At 40.7% G+C, this 16,035-nt stretch overlaps 1 protein-coding gene across 1 annotated transcript in view; it reads right to left on the bottom strand.

Annotated features, from left to right (window-relative positions):
• Nucleotides 1–1,479: 1,479 nt before the first annotated feature.
• Nucleotides 1,480–16,035, bottom strand: part of LOC132865768 (protocadherin-15-like) — a 29,131-nt gene continuing 14,575 nt past the window's right edge. Inside the window, exon 10 of the mRNA XM_060898282.1 lies at nt 1,480–1,553. Within this exon, the coding sequence (XP_060754265.1) occupies nt 1,480–1,553 (74 nt within the window). The remainder of the gene's footprint in view (nt 1,554–16,035) is intronic.

Here is a 16,035-nt window from a genome sequence, read left to right as displayed (position 1 = left end):
GATGTACCCCAGGAACCCCACAGACTTGGCATGAAACTCACACTTCTCTGCCTTGATGAAGAGGGAGTTTTCAAGGAGACGATGGAGCACTTGCTGGACATGCTGGGTGTGTTCGGACAGGGTCTTTGAGAAGATCAGGATGTCGTCGAGGAAAACGAACACGAACTTGTTCAACATATCTTGCAGGACATCATTCACCAGAGCCTGGAATACTGCTGACCCGTTGGTAAGGCCAAACGGCATCACCCGGTATTCATAGTGACCGGTGGGGGTGTTGAACGCGGTCTTCCACTCGTCTCCCTCCCTTATCTGAACCAGGTGGTAGGCATTCCGGAGATCGAGTTTGGTGAAGACCATGGCTCCCTAGAGCAGCTCAAAGGCAGAGGTAAGCAGTGGGAGAGGGTATCGGTTCTTGACGGTGATGTCGTTGAGGCCCCTGTAATCGATGCAGGGGCACAGGGATCCATCTTTCTTTCCCACGAAGAAGAGCCCAGCGCCAGCGGGAGAAGAGGATGGGCGGATGAGGCCGGCAGCCAGAGAGTCACTGATGTAGGCCTCCATCGCCTTCCTTTCCGGGGCGGACAGAGAGTAGAGACGGCCCTTGGGTGGTGCAGTGCCTGGGAGGAGATCAATGGCGCAGTCATAGGGCCGGTGAGGGGGCAAGGAAGTGGCCTTGGCTTTGCTGAATACCTCCCGAAGGCTGTGATAACACACTGGGACATTAGTGAGGTCGGGGGCAGAGCTGGCAGGTGGAGTACGAGAGGTTAGAGTGGCAGCTCGTAAGCAGGTCCGGTGGCAGTCCTTGCCCCATTCTTTTATCGCTCCAGTGGCCCAGTCGAGGTGAGGACTGTGCTGGCGGAGCCATGGATAGCCCAGGATGAGAGGTTGGCTGGGGGAACGGAGCAGGTGAAACTGGATGGTTTCGTGGTGGTTACCAGACAGAGTCATCGGGACAGGGGCAGTGAGGCAGGTGACGGTGCCAAGGAGATGGCCATCCAGCACCCTGGCTGGAACGGGAGAGGATAAATGATGGCTTTGCAGACCCAACTGGCGCGCAAGCTCGGTGTCCATGATGTTAGCCTCAGCGCCAGAGTCAACCAGGGCAGCCAGGGTGTGGGTGGAATCCGACAGACGAAGGCAAACTTGGAGCATAGGTTTCTGGCTGGTGGAGGATTGGAGGATCATTGAACCCAGCCGGGCCCCTCCTATGTCCGGCGAGCTCGGGCTTCTCCATGCGCTGATGACTGACTGAGTCTGGCAGGCCCTCTCTCGTCAACGGGTCTGAACCCGGCGGTCAATGCGGACGGCCAGGGCGATGGCCTCATCGAGTGTCGACGGTTTTTCGTACGAGACCAATTCGTCCTTCATGTAGTCGGCCAGGCTGTGCAGAAAGGCGTCCACCAGCGCCTGCATGTTCCACTTGTTGCGCCGGGCTAAGGTCCGGAAATCTATCGAGTAGTCAGCCACTGTACATCTGCCTTAGTGAATACTCATCAGTCCTCCGGATGCCTCTACTGATGACGAGCCCAGGTTGAAGACCTTAATCATCTCCGCTGCAAACAGGGAGAAGGAGGCACATGCCGGTGTCCGGCGTTCATACTCAGCAGTCCCCCACAGGCGGGCGTGGCCAGTCAGATGAGTGATGACGAAGGCCACCTTCGCTGCCTCCGATGCGAAGATTCTGGGCTGCAGGTCGAACAGCAACCGGCAGCTGGTCAGGAAAGCACGGACTTGGGAGGCGTCACTGTCAAAACGCTCCGGACTGCCGACCTTGGGTTCTGGGGCATCGAGTGCAGCAGGAGCACCTCCCGGAGCTGGCAAGTCAGTGGCGGGTATGACAGGGGCTGATGTAACGAGGGGCGGCGATGGTTGACTCGGAGGCGCAGGGGGTGCTAGGGCGGTGAGCAGCTGGAGTCCAGTCGTTGTTGCTGTTGCTGGAGCTGTTGCTGCTGATGATGACCAAGCTGGATCAGGGCTGCAACGTCGGCAGACATCTGACTGACATCTCCTTCGGTGCGCTGCAGCCGGTCTAGGGCAGAGGGTTCGGGCGCTGACTCCATGTCTAGGTCAGATCGTTCTGTCAGGGACCAGACAGGAGAGGAGATCAAATGCACTCAAACCACAGTTTATTAGTAACGGGGGAAAAGGGAGTTGGGAGAATGTGTGTGTGTGTGTGTGTGTGTGTGTGTGTGTGTGTGTGTGTGTGTGTGTGTGAAGTTCAGTGGCAGGAGGACTGAGAGGCAGGCGAGCAGCAGGGCTGGGCAGGCTGGAGATCAGGCGAAGGTACAGGAGAGGCAGGCAAGAGGCAGAGTCGACAGGGCAGAAGGCAGATCAGGTTACTGGGGCTGGAGAGCAGACAGAGTCAGACGGAACAGAATATCGTCAGGAGTCAGAGTAGTAGGAACACAGAGCAGGTTATCACGCTGGAAGTTGCAGACGATCTGACACAGAAGCTTGGGAGGACTGCAGCATAAATACACACAGGGGGGAAGCAGGTGATCGGCAACAGCCAATGACAGCCACTGGAAGTTAATAAGAGGAAGTGAGTGCGGGCGTGGCCGGTAATGCTGAGTGGAGATGTTACCTGAAGAGAGAAGCCCACAGGTAGGACCATGACAAGCTCACTTGGAACCTTGACGGAGATGATACCAAAAAAAAAAGTACCAGATAACAGGTACTCTTCACAACTTTGGCTTGAAGGAAAACCAAAAAAAGCAAGTAGATTTCGAGTCAAGTCAGTACCATGCAGGGGAAAATGTCTAATGGACCTTGGGACTTGGAACTTGTATGTCTTTACTCTTGACTAAACTATTAAAACAATGACTTGTTCCTACCTCTAACGCAATCTGGTGTGAGGTGATGACATAAAGAGCTAAAGAGTGAAATCGAGTACCTATGTGGTATATGTGTGGGTGAGTATAAGAATGAAATATCATACTTACAGTTGAATACAAAAATTAAAGGCAGGTGTAGTCATGCAAAGAGACACATGCTGTAGGCAACCAAACAGATTTTCAGATATGACCCAGGTCTAAATAATAAATAAAAAAAACAAGATGGCTTTTCTGGCATGGGATACCTTTCCCACACAAAGATAAAATGCAATATATAATAATCCAAAACTATGACACAAGACTTCATGCATGACTTCACTTGAGCCATACACAAGGAGAGAGAAGCTTTTATGGAAAAATGTAAACATGACTAGACTGCCCTCATCCTTGAGCAAGCTTGAATTCAAATAACAAAGCACAAACTCCACAATAACATTAGGCCAAGCCAATAAATAAACTAAGACTTAGAAAACATAATCATTATAGCTGTTTTAATATACTCATAGTAATGATGCATGATGAAGCACTTATTTATCAGCAAACAAGACCACATGGAAGGTGCTTATTGCAACCACTGGTATGGTCTGGACTTCCCAGAATCTTGACAGAGTCATATGAGAAATTACTATGGTATTTGTAAGAAACTTTGCATTTGTACAATATGTCTTCAATTATTTACATTGCAATAAATCATCAACTCACTGAATTAAACACACACACACATTAGGACTGTCTGAGTTCTACTGTATTTTAATGGGTTACTCAGAATACGATTTAATTTCCATGGTGTTTATTACCTCCAACATTGTTGGAAGAAGTTATGTTTTCACCTCTGTTTGTTTGAAGAAGAAGCCTTTATTCATTACATATACATCACAGCACAGTGAAATTCTTTCTCTGCATTTAACCCATCTGAAGCAGTGAACATACCCATACATGTGCACACAATTAAGCAGTTGGGGGTTAGGTGCCTTGCTCAAGGGCACTTGGCCATAGATGTAGAGGGAGGGGAAAGTGCTGTTAATTCACTCCCCTCACCCACACATTTTTTCCGGCTCATCCAGGGAATCAAACTGGAATCTTTTGGTCCCAAAGTTGCTTTTCTAACCTTCAGGGCATGGCATTATCTTTCCCCAATGTAACTCAGAAAGTAGTGAATGGATTTTGATGCAATTTTGAGGAAAGGTGGACCATGGGCCAAGGAAAATTTGATTAGATTTTGATGCAAATCCAAATATGTATAGGGATCCAGAATTTTTTTTTTGTCTGCTCCCAACATAACTCAAAAAGTAGTGAATGGATTTTGATCAAATTTAGTGTACAGCTTTAGTATTATCCTAGGTTCAAGTGATTTGAGTTTGATGTTGATAACATGTGCCTTGGCAGAGGTATGAATGTACTCCACCAAGTGCCCTTCTAGTTATTATTGCACTGAGCTAATCATCAATCAGAACTTGACATGACATTAATCGTATACAGGACATCTAATGTGAGTCTTAACTGGACTTTATAATAAAAAGGGTCAGGCATTTATTGGTAACTATGGGGAATTTCATTGAGGTCCGATGGCATTGTATGGGTTTTATGGGGGTGTCATGTGTGCTACAGTTAGAGGTATCATAAGGTAGGCTAATTATGAGTACCATGAATTTTCATGTGGTCCCATGTGTCAGAGTGCAGGCACTTATGGATGCAAATGCAGGGGAGAGCAGGCGCATCGCAAACTGTAAACAAAGCCAAATCGGGAAACTGGAGACGTAGTCAGGGACGGGCAAGGGTCAGTCAGTCGGCGAACAGAATATCAGAGATTAGGTAAGAGAACGAAATCAGAAATAAATGTAAACAGAATTCAATAACAGGAAGTCAGGCAGATAGTCAAACAGCTTGGTAAAGTCAGGCACGGGGACACAGAACAATACTTCACAAAGTCAGAGTGTGAGAGTTGAGCTTATACAGGGAAGGTGATTGCTGGTAAATTAGAGACAGGTGTTGAGGTTAGAATTCTGATGATGAGGGGTGCTGTGGTGCTTGGGAAGTGTAGTCTGGAGCAGCCATGTTTGGAGGCTTCTCTGAACTCAGGTTTTCAGTGCTGTTACTGACACCATGTAAACCCCATGAACATATACCACAACATTTTACAGGGTACCCATGAGTTTACAGTGGTGCTTGAAAGTTTGTGAACCCTTTACAATTTTCTGTATTTCTGCATAAATATGATCAAAAACATCATCAGATTTTCACGCAAGTCCTAAAAGTAGATAAAGAGAACCCAGTTAAATGAATGAGACAAAAATATTATACTTGGTCATTTATTTATTGAGGAAAATGATCCAATATTACATATCTGTGAGTGGCAAAAGTATGTGAATCTTTGCTTTCAGTATCTGGTGTGACCCTCTTGTGCAGCAATAACTGCAACTAAACATTTCCACTAGCTGCTGATCAGTCCTGCACACTGGCTTGGAGGAATTTTAGCCCATTCCTCCGTACAGAACAGCTTTAACTCTGGGATGTTGGTGGGTTTCCTCACACGAACTGCTCGCTTCAGGTCCGTCCACAACATTTCAATTGGATTAAGGTCAGGACTTTGACTTGGCCATTCCAAAAAGTTAACTTTATTCTTCTTTAACCATTCTTTGGTAGAATGACTTGTGTGCTTAGGGTCATTGTCTTGCTGCATAACCCACCTTCTCTTGAGATTCAGTTCATGGACAGATGTCCTGACATTTTCCTTTAGAATTTGCTGGTATAATTCAGAATTCATTGTTCCATCAATGATGGCAAGCCGTCCTGCCCCAGGTGCAGCAAAACAGGCCCAAGCCATGATACTACCACCACCATGTTTCATAGATGGGATAAGGTTCTTATGCTGGAATGCAGTGTTTTCCTTTCTCCAAACATAACGCTTCTCATTTAAACCAAAAAGTTCTATTTTGGTCTCATCCGTCCACAAAACATTTTTCCAATAGCCTTCTGGCTTGTCCATGTGATCTTTAGCAAACTGCAAACGAGCAGCAATGTTCTTTTTGGAGAACAGTGGCTTTCTCCTTGCAATGCCATGCACACCATTGTTGTTTAGTGTTCTCCTGATGGTGGACTCATGAACATTAACATTAGCCAACATGAGGGAGGTATTCAGTTTCTTAGAAGTTACCCTGGGGTCCTTTGTGACCTCGCCAACTATTACACACCTTGCTCTTGGAGTGATCTTTGTTGGTCGACCACTCCTGGGGAGGGTAACAATGGTCTTGAATTTCCTCCATTACAATCTGTCTGAATGTGGATTGGTGGAGTCCAAAGTCTTTAGAGATGGTTTTGTAACCTTTTCCAGCATGATGAGCATTAACAGCGCTTTTTCTGAGGTCCCCAGAAATTTCCTTTGTTCATGCCATGATACACTTCCACAAACATGTGCTGTGAAGATCAGACTTTGATAGATCCCTGTTCTTTAAATAAAACAGGGTGCCCACTCACACCTGATTGTCATCCCATTGATTAAAAACACCTGACTCGAATTTCACCTTCAAATTAACTGCTAATCCTAGAGGTTCACATACTTTTGCCACTCACAGATATGTAATATTGGATCACTTTCCTCAATAAATAAATTACCAAGTATAATATTTTTGTCTCGTTTGTTTAACTGGGTTCTTTTTATCTACTTTCAGGACTTGTGTGAAAATCTGATGATGTTTTAGGTCATATTTATGCAGAAATATAGAACATCCTAAAGGGTTCGCAAACTTTCAAGAACCACTGTATATGTATGGTGGCCCATGAACGTCCATTAATAGCTCATGTATTCTTGTGAAACATAAGTCCATTGTCTTTGATAAAATTAAAATGTTTTTTTCATGACATTCTCTGTGTCCAAAATATAGACAGATTCTATATGTATGATGTTGCACCAAAAAGAAGTAATGACCAAAAATCTATATTGTAAATTTCATTCTGCAATGTAAAAGTGTGATATTAGGAATCATATCAATATATATCTACATATACAAGGGTCAAACACAGATCTAAATGAACCAACTACAACTCCAGAATAATTCCAAAATTCATATGAAATCCAATAAGTGGGGCGGCACGGTGGTGTAGTGGTTAGCGCTGTCGCCTCACAGCAAGAAGGTCCTGGGTTCGAGCCCCGGGGCCGGCGAGGGCCTTTCTGTGTGGAGTTTGCATGTTCTCCCCGTGTCCGCGTGGGTTTCCTCCGGGTGCTCCGGTTTCCCCCACAGTCCAAAGACATGCAGGTTAGGTTAACTGGTGACTCTAAATTGACCGTAGGTGTGAATGTGAGTGTGAATGGTTGTCTGTGTCTATGTGTCAGCCCTGTGATGACCTGGCGACTTGTCCGGGGTGTACCCCGCCTTTCGCCCGTAGTCAGCTGGGATGGGCTCCAGCTTGCCTGCGACCCTGTAGAGGGATGGAGCGGCTAGAAATAATGAGATGAGATGAGATCCAATAAGTGATAGTCATGGCATTTGATTTAACCAAGACCTGTTAGACAGGTACCAAAATTCAAAAAAGTGCTTATTTAAGGAGTTAAAGGCATTTTTGAGACAAAGTCGGCAAACAGTCTTATTTTGTCAATTTGGGTGTGCCGAATTCAAATCTGCAATATGCCGAGCTCTATCTGACCTCTGTTGACCTCTAGAGGTCATTGAACTTTGGGCCTGTAAACGTCTCAGCTGAACCCAGTTTCTCAGCTTTCTAAGGAATGAAATGCACTAAAATGATTAATGAAGTTAGCAAATGGCCTTGTTTGTTAAATGTTTGGGTGCTGAATTCATTTTTCATTTGTAAAACGATATATGACCTCTGATAACCTCAAGGTCATTAAACTTGGCCTATAGGCCTATGCATTTAACGGCATTTTTAAACTGACTTTACTCCCCAAAAAGAATATGAACAGACAAAAAACAAATAGAAAGGAACAAATACAACATTAAATGCCAGTGATGTGACTTACTTTTCACAATGAGAATGCCTAGGCATTCACCTTACATAACATTGCATTACATTTAGCGGTTATTGTTTATACAAAGCTACTGAAAAAAGGACAGATTCAGCAGCATACAAAATGTGGGGGCATACTGGGTATACAGGTTAATCAGGGTTAGTATATATGAGAGTTTTTTTCTTTGTTGTTTGTTTTTTGTAAAGGCTTTACCCCGTTTAAAACAAAACAAAACAAAAAACAAACAACAAAGAAAAAAACTCTCATATATACTAACCCTGATTAACCTGTATACCCTGTATGCCCCCACATTTTGTATGCTGCTGAATCTGTCCTTTTTTCAGTAGCTTTGTATAAACAATAACCGCTAAATGTAATGCAATGTTATGTAAGGTGATCGCCTAGGCCTTCTCATTGTGAAAAGTAAGTCACATGTACATGGACTGGCATTTAATGTTGTATTTGTTCCTTTCTATTTGTTTTTTGTCTGTTCATATTCTTTTTGGGGAGTAAAGTCAGTTTAAAAATGCCGTTAAATGCATAGGCCTATAGACCAAGTTTAATGACCTTGAGGTTATCAGAGGTCATATGTCGTTTTACAAATGAAAAATGAATTCAGCACCCAAACATTTAACAAACAAGGCCATTTGCTAACTTCATTAATCATTTTAGTGCATTTCATTCCTTAGAAAGCTGAGAAACTGGGTTCAGCTGAGACGTTTACAGGCCCAAAGTTCAATGACCACTAGAGGTCAACAGAGGTCAGATAGAGCTCGGCATATTGCAGATTTGAATTCGGCACACCCAAATTGACAAAATAAGACTGTTTACCGACTTTGTCTCAAAAATGCCTTTGGGTGTCACAATTCTGGATTTTGGTACCAGTCTATGTGTGGAAGCTCTTGTGTGAGCATTTATCTGCAAAATTCAAACAAAAAGAACAAAATAAATACAAAATAAATCAAATCTAAGTCAAACAAGACAATATAGACAAAGTGAAGCAAGACTTTCAAGACAACCAACATACAGTATAAAAGGCGTCATCACTAGAGTCTCTAGCTTTGGTTTAAATGGCAAAATTTAATCGCAGGTGCTGATATGACAGAGATGCTCCATCATCTGTGACTGATTTCATACAAACCACATCCAAACATTCCAACCAGAAATCTCACTAAATCACCCATCACAGTTCTTTTTCATACAGGTTTATTCGCATGAATTCTTTTCAATTCACTATCATTGTACCATCATTCATCAGTGTTGATGCACAAGGTTAAAAAACATTCAGTACATCTTACTCAATCTTTTCAACCAAGCCTTGTGCTTTATTCTAAAATTCAGTGAGCAGATCTAGAGATTGCATGACATGCAAAACTGGCCAAATGTCATGATTGTTGCTGCATCAGTTACAAATTAGGATTAATTAGATCCTATTATTCGGTACTGCTGAGTGAAGATTGTTCTGGAAAACGTATCTGAATAGCTGATTAGCTAATCAAATGAATGACATGGCAGAGGAAATGAGGGGGAGAAAGACAGAGAGAGGCAACACAGTTTTAGATGCGGAATCTAATTACTGTATCGAACTGATTATGTGCTTTGTTCTGTCTATGTGAATAATAATCTCAGCAAATCAGCTTTAATTATACACAATGGGTGGGATGTAGTACAATAAATGCAGCCAAGATTATAGTCAGTTAAAAGCTACGCACATATATAGCTACACATATAATAAATAAGAAAATGTTTGGAAATATTTACACATATAAAACTTTGTGTAATTTATACACAGTAATACTTTTTGTTTCTTTCAGTGTATTTTAAACATTCCTCCTTTACATGTTCACATCCTTCTAATATGTTAGTATTTCTATAGTGCAGTTTCATTCACAGAGATTTGTATAGCAGACGCTTGTATAATTTAAACCAATAATAAATGGATTAAAAATGTATAATCGTTGATGGTAAAGCTTTTTGAAAGGAAAGGATATTTAACATTTATAAAAGGAAAGTCTCCAGTGTTTGGCGGTAAAATTGTTTTCTCCAGGACAGAGGACTTTGTGCTCTGCAGTTTCTCTGTAACACTTTTTGTCATTGAAATAAGAAAAAGAAGCAAGGTTGTTAAAGTAACTAAAGGTTTGCTAAAGGTTTTTATTTTATCTACATTCACTGGATATGAGCAATTGTGTGCTCGGATTGGCTACTCTACTACTAGGATATCAGCTCATATACCGTGAGTAGAGAAAAACAAAATGGTGGAGCATGTTGCTGAATCAACCAAGGATGAAATAAAAATTCTACTCAAAAACAAAACTCCAAAAAATACAAAAAAAGCAATAAATATAGAATAAAAGTATTTGATTGTCAGAACGCATCTTTTTTATTTTTTAAGAATTATTACTATTATTGCATTTTTTACAAATTGCTCCTGTCATTTCACCAGTTTGTTTATATTCTAAGCAGAAATGATTTTGCCAGACGTTTTGTATAAAGTTTTGTTTCTCAAAACCCAGTCAATGTGGCTATAAAAACAGTTATTCCACTTAATCTCGTAGTACATGGCTGATAACGCCTCATCGGCTATCAGCTCATGTACGACTCGATTTCGTGGAATAATTGTTAAATAGCTGATATAACATAAGCTCTAACAGGAACTAATTTGTCTCATGGCGCTTCCATAAAATCAAAAGGAACTATAAGCCAGTATGTAGTATGACGTTTGATATTTTGTTTGATAATAAATAAAACATTTGTCAAATTAATTACTGGAAATAATTGCTGTGGTATATGAGCAATAAAACAATTTGCGAAAAGTTGTTATAGAAAAATTATCATGCTTATGGTAGTTATGACATCACACCACCTCGTCATTGATTAATTTTCCTTTTTTTCCTTAATTTTTGCTTTGGAAAGAAACTTAAAGTAAATTTCACATCAGACAAAAGACACATTTCTGTACATCTCTGTTCATTCCCACCCTCAACAAACACGCTTTTAATTCTCACAGTTTGAAAATATATGTACTGTAAATAAGTGTGACGCAACGGTGCACTGCACGACAAATATTCTGATTTTGTTTTTTAAGTATTTTTTTCATTTCAGTGCTTGATTTAATTTCAGAGCAGATCAGGCAGCTATATCAGGGCCCATCTTATTAGCGCCATGGAAATAAGTGCTGACACCAAACCTGACCTTAAATACTGGAGCAAGTGAGGCCAGTTTAAGCAATGCTCTGATTTAACAGTAGGATGTGGGTGACACACACAGGTTCTGAGGTTCTGTATTAAAATGTTAACTTTCACTCAATTCTAAAAAGGTGGAAAATCTGGAACATGAGATATTACTACTGTTCTGTATACTAGAAAAAAAAATATTTTCACTCTCTTTTCACTCCATGTACACTTTCTGGCCACAAGTGTTATTAGAAACACTTTCACACTTGCTTATGCATGCAGTTATCCAATCAGATAATCATACAGCTGCATGTAGTGCAAAAAAAAATCATGCGGATACAGATCAAGAGCTTCATTTAATATTCACATGAAACATCACAATGGGGAAAAAAACATGATCATAAGGATTTTGAATGTGACATGGTCATTGGTGCCAGATCCAGGTCGGGTTGAGTATTACAGAAACTGATGAACTCACAGAATTTTCACTCACAACAGTTTCTGGAGTGTACACAACATGGTGCAAAAACAAATGAAGAAAAAAGTGCAGGACTCTGCAAGACACTATATCATGTCTGTGGGCAAAAACAGTCAGAGTAGAATATCCAGACTGGTTCAACCTGACAGTGTCTTGCAAAAGTATTCATCCCCCTTGGTGTTTGTCCTGTTTTGTTGTATCACAAGCTGGAATTAAAATGGATTTTTGGGGGGTTAGCACCATTTGATTTACACAACATGCCTACCACTTTAAAGGTGAAAATTGTTGTTTTATTGTGACACAAACAATAATTAAGATAAAAAAAACAGAAATCTGGAGTGTGCATAAGTATTCACCCCCTTTCATATGAAACCTCTAAATAAGAGCTGGTCCAACCAATTCACTTCATAAGTCCCATAATTAGTTGATTAAGATCCACCTGTGTGCAATCAAAGTGTCACATGATCTGTCACATGATGTCTGTATAAATCAATCTGTTCTGGAAGGACCCTGACTCTGCAACACTACTAAGCAAGCAACATGAAAACCAAGGAGCCTCCAAACAGGTCAGAGACAAAATTGTGGAGAAGTATAGATCAGGGTTGGGTTAAAAAAAAAATCCCAAACTTTGAATGTCCCACTGAGCACCATTAAATCCATTATAGCAAAATGGAAAGAATATGGCACCACTACAAACCTGACAAGAGAAGGCCGCCCACCAAAAGTCACAGACCGGGCAAGGAGGGCATTAATCAGAGATGCAACAAAGACACCAAAAAGAACACTGAAGGAGCTGCAAAAGTCCACAGTGGAGATGGGAGTATCTGTGTATAGAACCACTTTAAGCCGTACACTCCACAGAGTGGGGCTTTATGGAAGAGTGGCCAGAAAAAAAGCCATTGCTTAAAGAAAAATAAATAAATAAGAAAACACATTTGGAGTTTGCCCAATAGCATGTGGCAGAATCCCCAAACACATGAAAGAAGATTATCTGGTCAGATGAGACTAAAATTTATCTTTTTGGCCATCATCAGAAATGCCATCTGTGGTGCAAACCCAACACCCTGAGAACACCATTCTTACAGTGAAGCATGGTGGTGGCAGCATCATGATGTGGGGATATTTATCATCTTCAGCAACAGGAAAGCTGGTCAGGACTGAAGGAAAGATGGATGGCACTAAATACAGGGCAATTCTGGAGGAAAACCTGTTTGAGTCAGCCAGAGCTTTGAGACTGGTGCAAAGGTTCATGTTCCAGCAGGACAATGACCCGAAACATAGTGCTAAAGCTATACTGGAGTGGTTTAAAGGGAAACATTTAAATGTCTTGGAATGGCCTAATCAAAGCCCTGACCTCAATCCAATTGAGAATCTGCGGCATAACTTGAAGATTGCTGTACACCAATGCAACCCATCTAACTTGAAGGAGATGGAGCAGTTTTGCCTTGAGGAATGGGTAAAAATCTCAGTGGCTAGATGTGCTAAGCTAATAGAGACATATCCCAAGAGACTTGCAGCTGTAGTTGTAGCAAAAGATGGCTCTACAAAATATTGACTTTAGGGGATGAATACCTATGCACACTCCAGATTTCTGTTTTTTCATCTTAATTATTGTTTGTGTCACAATAATTTAAAAAAAACAATTTGCACCTTTCAAGTAGTAGGCATGTTGTGTAAATCAAATGGTGCTAACCCTCCAAAAATCCATTTTAATTCCAGCTTGTAATGCAACAAAACAGGACAAACACCAAGGGCGATGAATACTTCTGCAAGACACTGTAACTCAAATAATCACTCTTTACAACTGTGGTGAGCAGAAAAGCATTTCAAAATGCACAATTTGTCAAAACCTGAGGTGCCTGGGCTATAAAAGCAGCAGATCACATCAGATTTCACAACAAATATTTTTCAGCAATATAAGACAGTTACAGTCGCAATATGTACATCAAGATTAAACACCAATTTACCACATCATGTACATAATAATGCAGGAGATTCCAACAAACATTTCCTGTAATTATAATTCTTTCATTTGTGTAAAACTTCAGCACACTTTACACTAGACTACATCAAGAAGACATAGCCTCAGTACAGTATTATAAACATCTTTAGAGGTTGCAGTTAAAGCAATTTACACTATACACTGCAATACATCCAGTACAGTACTACATATCACAACACTGTGTGTTAGTTTTGTTTGTCATTCTTGTATAATAAATTTATATAAGTTATGCAAAAAATATATATGCATGCTATAAAGAAACAGCACAAAATTCTTGAATTCATTCTGAATGTGAAATTATTCAACACAATTATGTTAGGTTAGTTTTATAAAGCAATATGCCCCATTAGTAAGGTCATACCAGCTTACTCTTGAGTTTTTAGAAACAATGATAGGCATTTAATTTAAAAAAAGAAAGAAAAACAATTTTCTGAATAAAAATGAAACTCTTTCACTTCTGACCTTTTTCTGCTGTTCCTGGAAGTGTAAAATACTTCTGCACCACTCTTCAAATGATATACAGTGCCCTCCATGATTATTCCTGACCCCCGTAAAGGTTAGAAAAAGTGTTTGAAAAAAGTCCACCTTTTGGTGAAGTCGCTTATCTCACACTGAAAAAAAAGAGAAAAAATCCAAACTTTAACTGAAATAAATTTATTCAGAGAAAAACAAATCCCTCATTAAGAAATAATTGTTTTCAACAAAAACACGTGCCACTATTATTGGCACCCCTGGAAATTATAGTGTACACAATGTAACTGAAGCATGTTTCCCATTTAAATTGTCCATGTTTGAGTTGATTGGAGTGTGTAGGAACTTTCAAGCTGTAATCCATGACTTCCTGATTAACTGGGGAACAAATACTGTATGAGGTGACACAGAGGCCAAATTCCCTTAGTCATCCATCAACATGGGAAAGATCAGAGAACACACAAACCAAATGAGAGAGAAGTGTGCTGACCTTCGTTAGTCAGAGAATGGTTATAAAAAATAGATACTCGCCTGAAAATATCCATTTCTACTGTTAAAGCAATAAAAAAAAAAGTGGACACCAATTGGAACTGCTACAAACTCGACTAGAAGAGGACCCAAGTTTATTTTGCCCCCACATACAATGAGGAGGGTAAGAGAGGCAAAAAAAAATCCCCAAGGATCACTGTTGGTGAATGATAAGAAAAAGTAAAATCTTGTGGTTTCCAAATTTCCAAAACCACCATCAGACTCCACCTCCATGCCAACAGATTATTTGGAAGGTCTGTCAGGGAAAAAAAAAACTTTTTCTGTCAGTAAACTACAAACATAAGTGCCTAAAGTTTGCGAAACGCTACTACAACTTTATCTGGAAAAATGTTCTGTGGTCTGATGGAACAAAAATTGTGCTTTTTGGCAACAAACACTCAAGGAGAAAAATCCAACCTTTAACTGAAATTTATTCAGAGAAAAACAAATCCCTCATCAAGAAATAATTGTTTTCAACAAAAACATATGTGACGAGTCATGGAATCCACGGACACATGCCGGCCGAAACGAATCCGAGAAAATCGCAAAAGAAGCATTAATTAATTAATGTGTCCGTGGATTCCATGACTTGTCACATATGTGCCACTACTATGGGCACCCCTGGAAATTATAGGGAACACAATGCAACTGAAGCATGTTTCCCATTTAAATTGTACATTTTTGAGTTGACTGGAGTAAGTAGGAACTTTCAAGCTGTAATCCATGACTTCCTGATTAACTGGGGAACAAATATGAGGTGACACAGAGGCCAAATTCCCTTAGTCATCCACCAACATGGGAAAGATAAGAGAACACACAGACCAAATGAGAGAGAAGTGTGTTGACTTTCATTAGTCAGGGAATGGTTACAAAAAAAAATAGATACTCACCTGAAAATGTCCATTTCTGCTGTTTGCGCAATAAAAAAAAAAAAGGACACCAATTGGAACTGTTACAAAGTTGACTAGAAGAGGACCCAAGTTTATTTTGGGAAAAAAAAAAAACTTTTTCTGTCAGTAAACTACAAACATAAGTGCCTAAAGTTTGCGAAACGCTACCCAAGTTTATTTTTTTTCCCAAGTTTATTTTAAGAGAGGGAAAAAATCCCCAAGGATCACTGTTGGTGAATGACAAGAAAAAAGTAAAATCTTGGGGTTTCCAAATTTCCAAAACCATCATCAGACTCCACCTCCATGCCAACAGATTATTTGCAACATATGTTAGAAAAGCCTTTTCTGTCAGTTAACTATAAACATAAGTGCCTAAAGTTTGCGAAACACTACTACAACTTTGACTGGAACTGTGTTATATGGTCTGAAGTAACAAAAATGGAGCTTTTTGGCAACAAATACTCAAGATGGGTTTGTTGTGAAAAGAAGGATGGCTATAATGAAAAGAACCCAATCCCAACTGTAAAATATGGTGGAAATTCTGTGATGTTTTGGGGCTGTTTTTCCTCCAAAGGCCCTGGAAACTTTGTTAGGATACATGGCATCATGGACTCCATGAAACACCAGGACATTTTAAACCAAAATCTGTCTGCCTCTGCCAGGAAACAAAAAAATGGGTCATCATTGGATCTTCCAGCA

Source organism: Neoarius graeffei, chromosome 18 (genome assembly GCF_027579695.1).
Source record: "Neoarius graeffei isolate fNeoGra1 chromosome 18, fNeoGra1.pri, whole genome shotgun sequence".
Taxonomy (NCBI): Eukaryota; Metazoa; Chordata; class Actinopteri; order Siluriformes; family Ariidae; genus Neoarius; species Neoarius graeffei.
The sequence above is the reverse complement of the archived record's forward strand: the minus strand, read 5'-3'. Positions and strand labels throughout refer to the sequence as shown.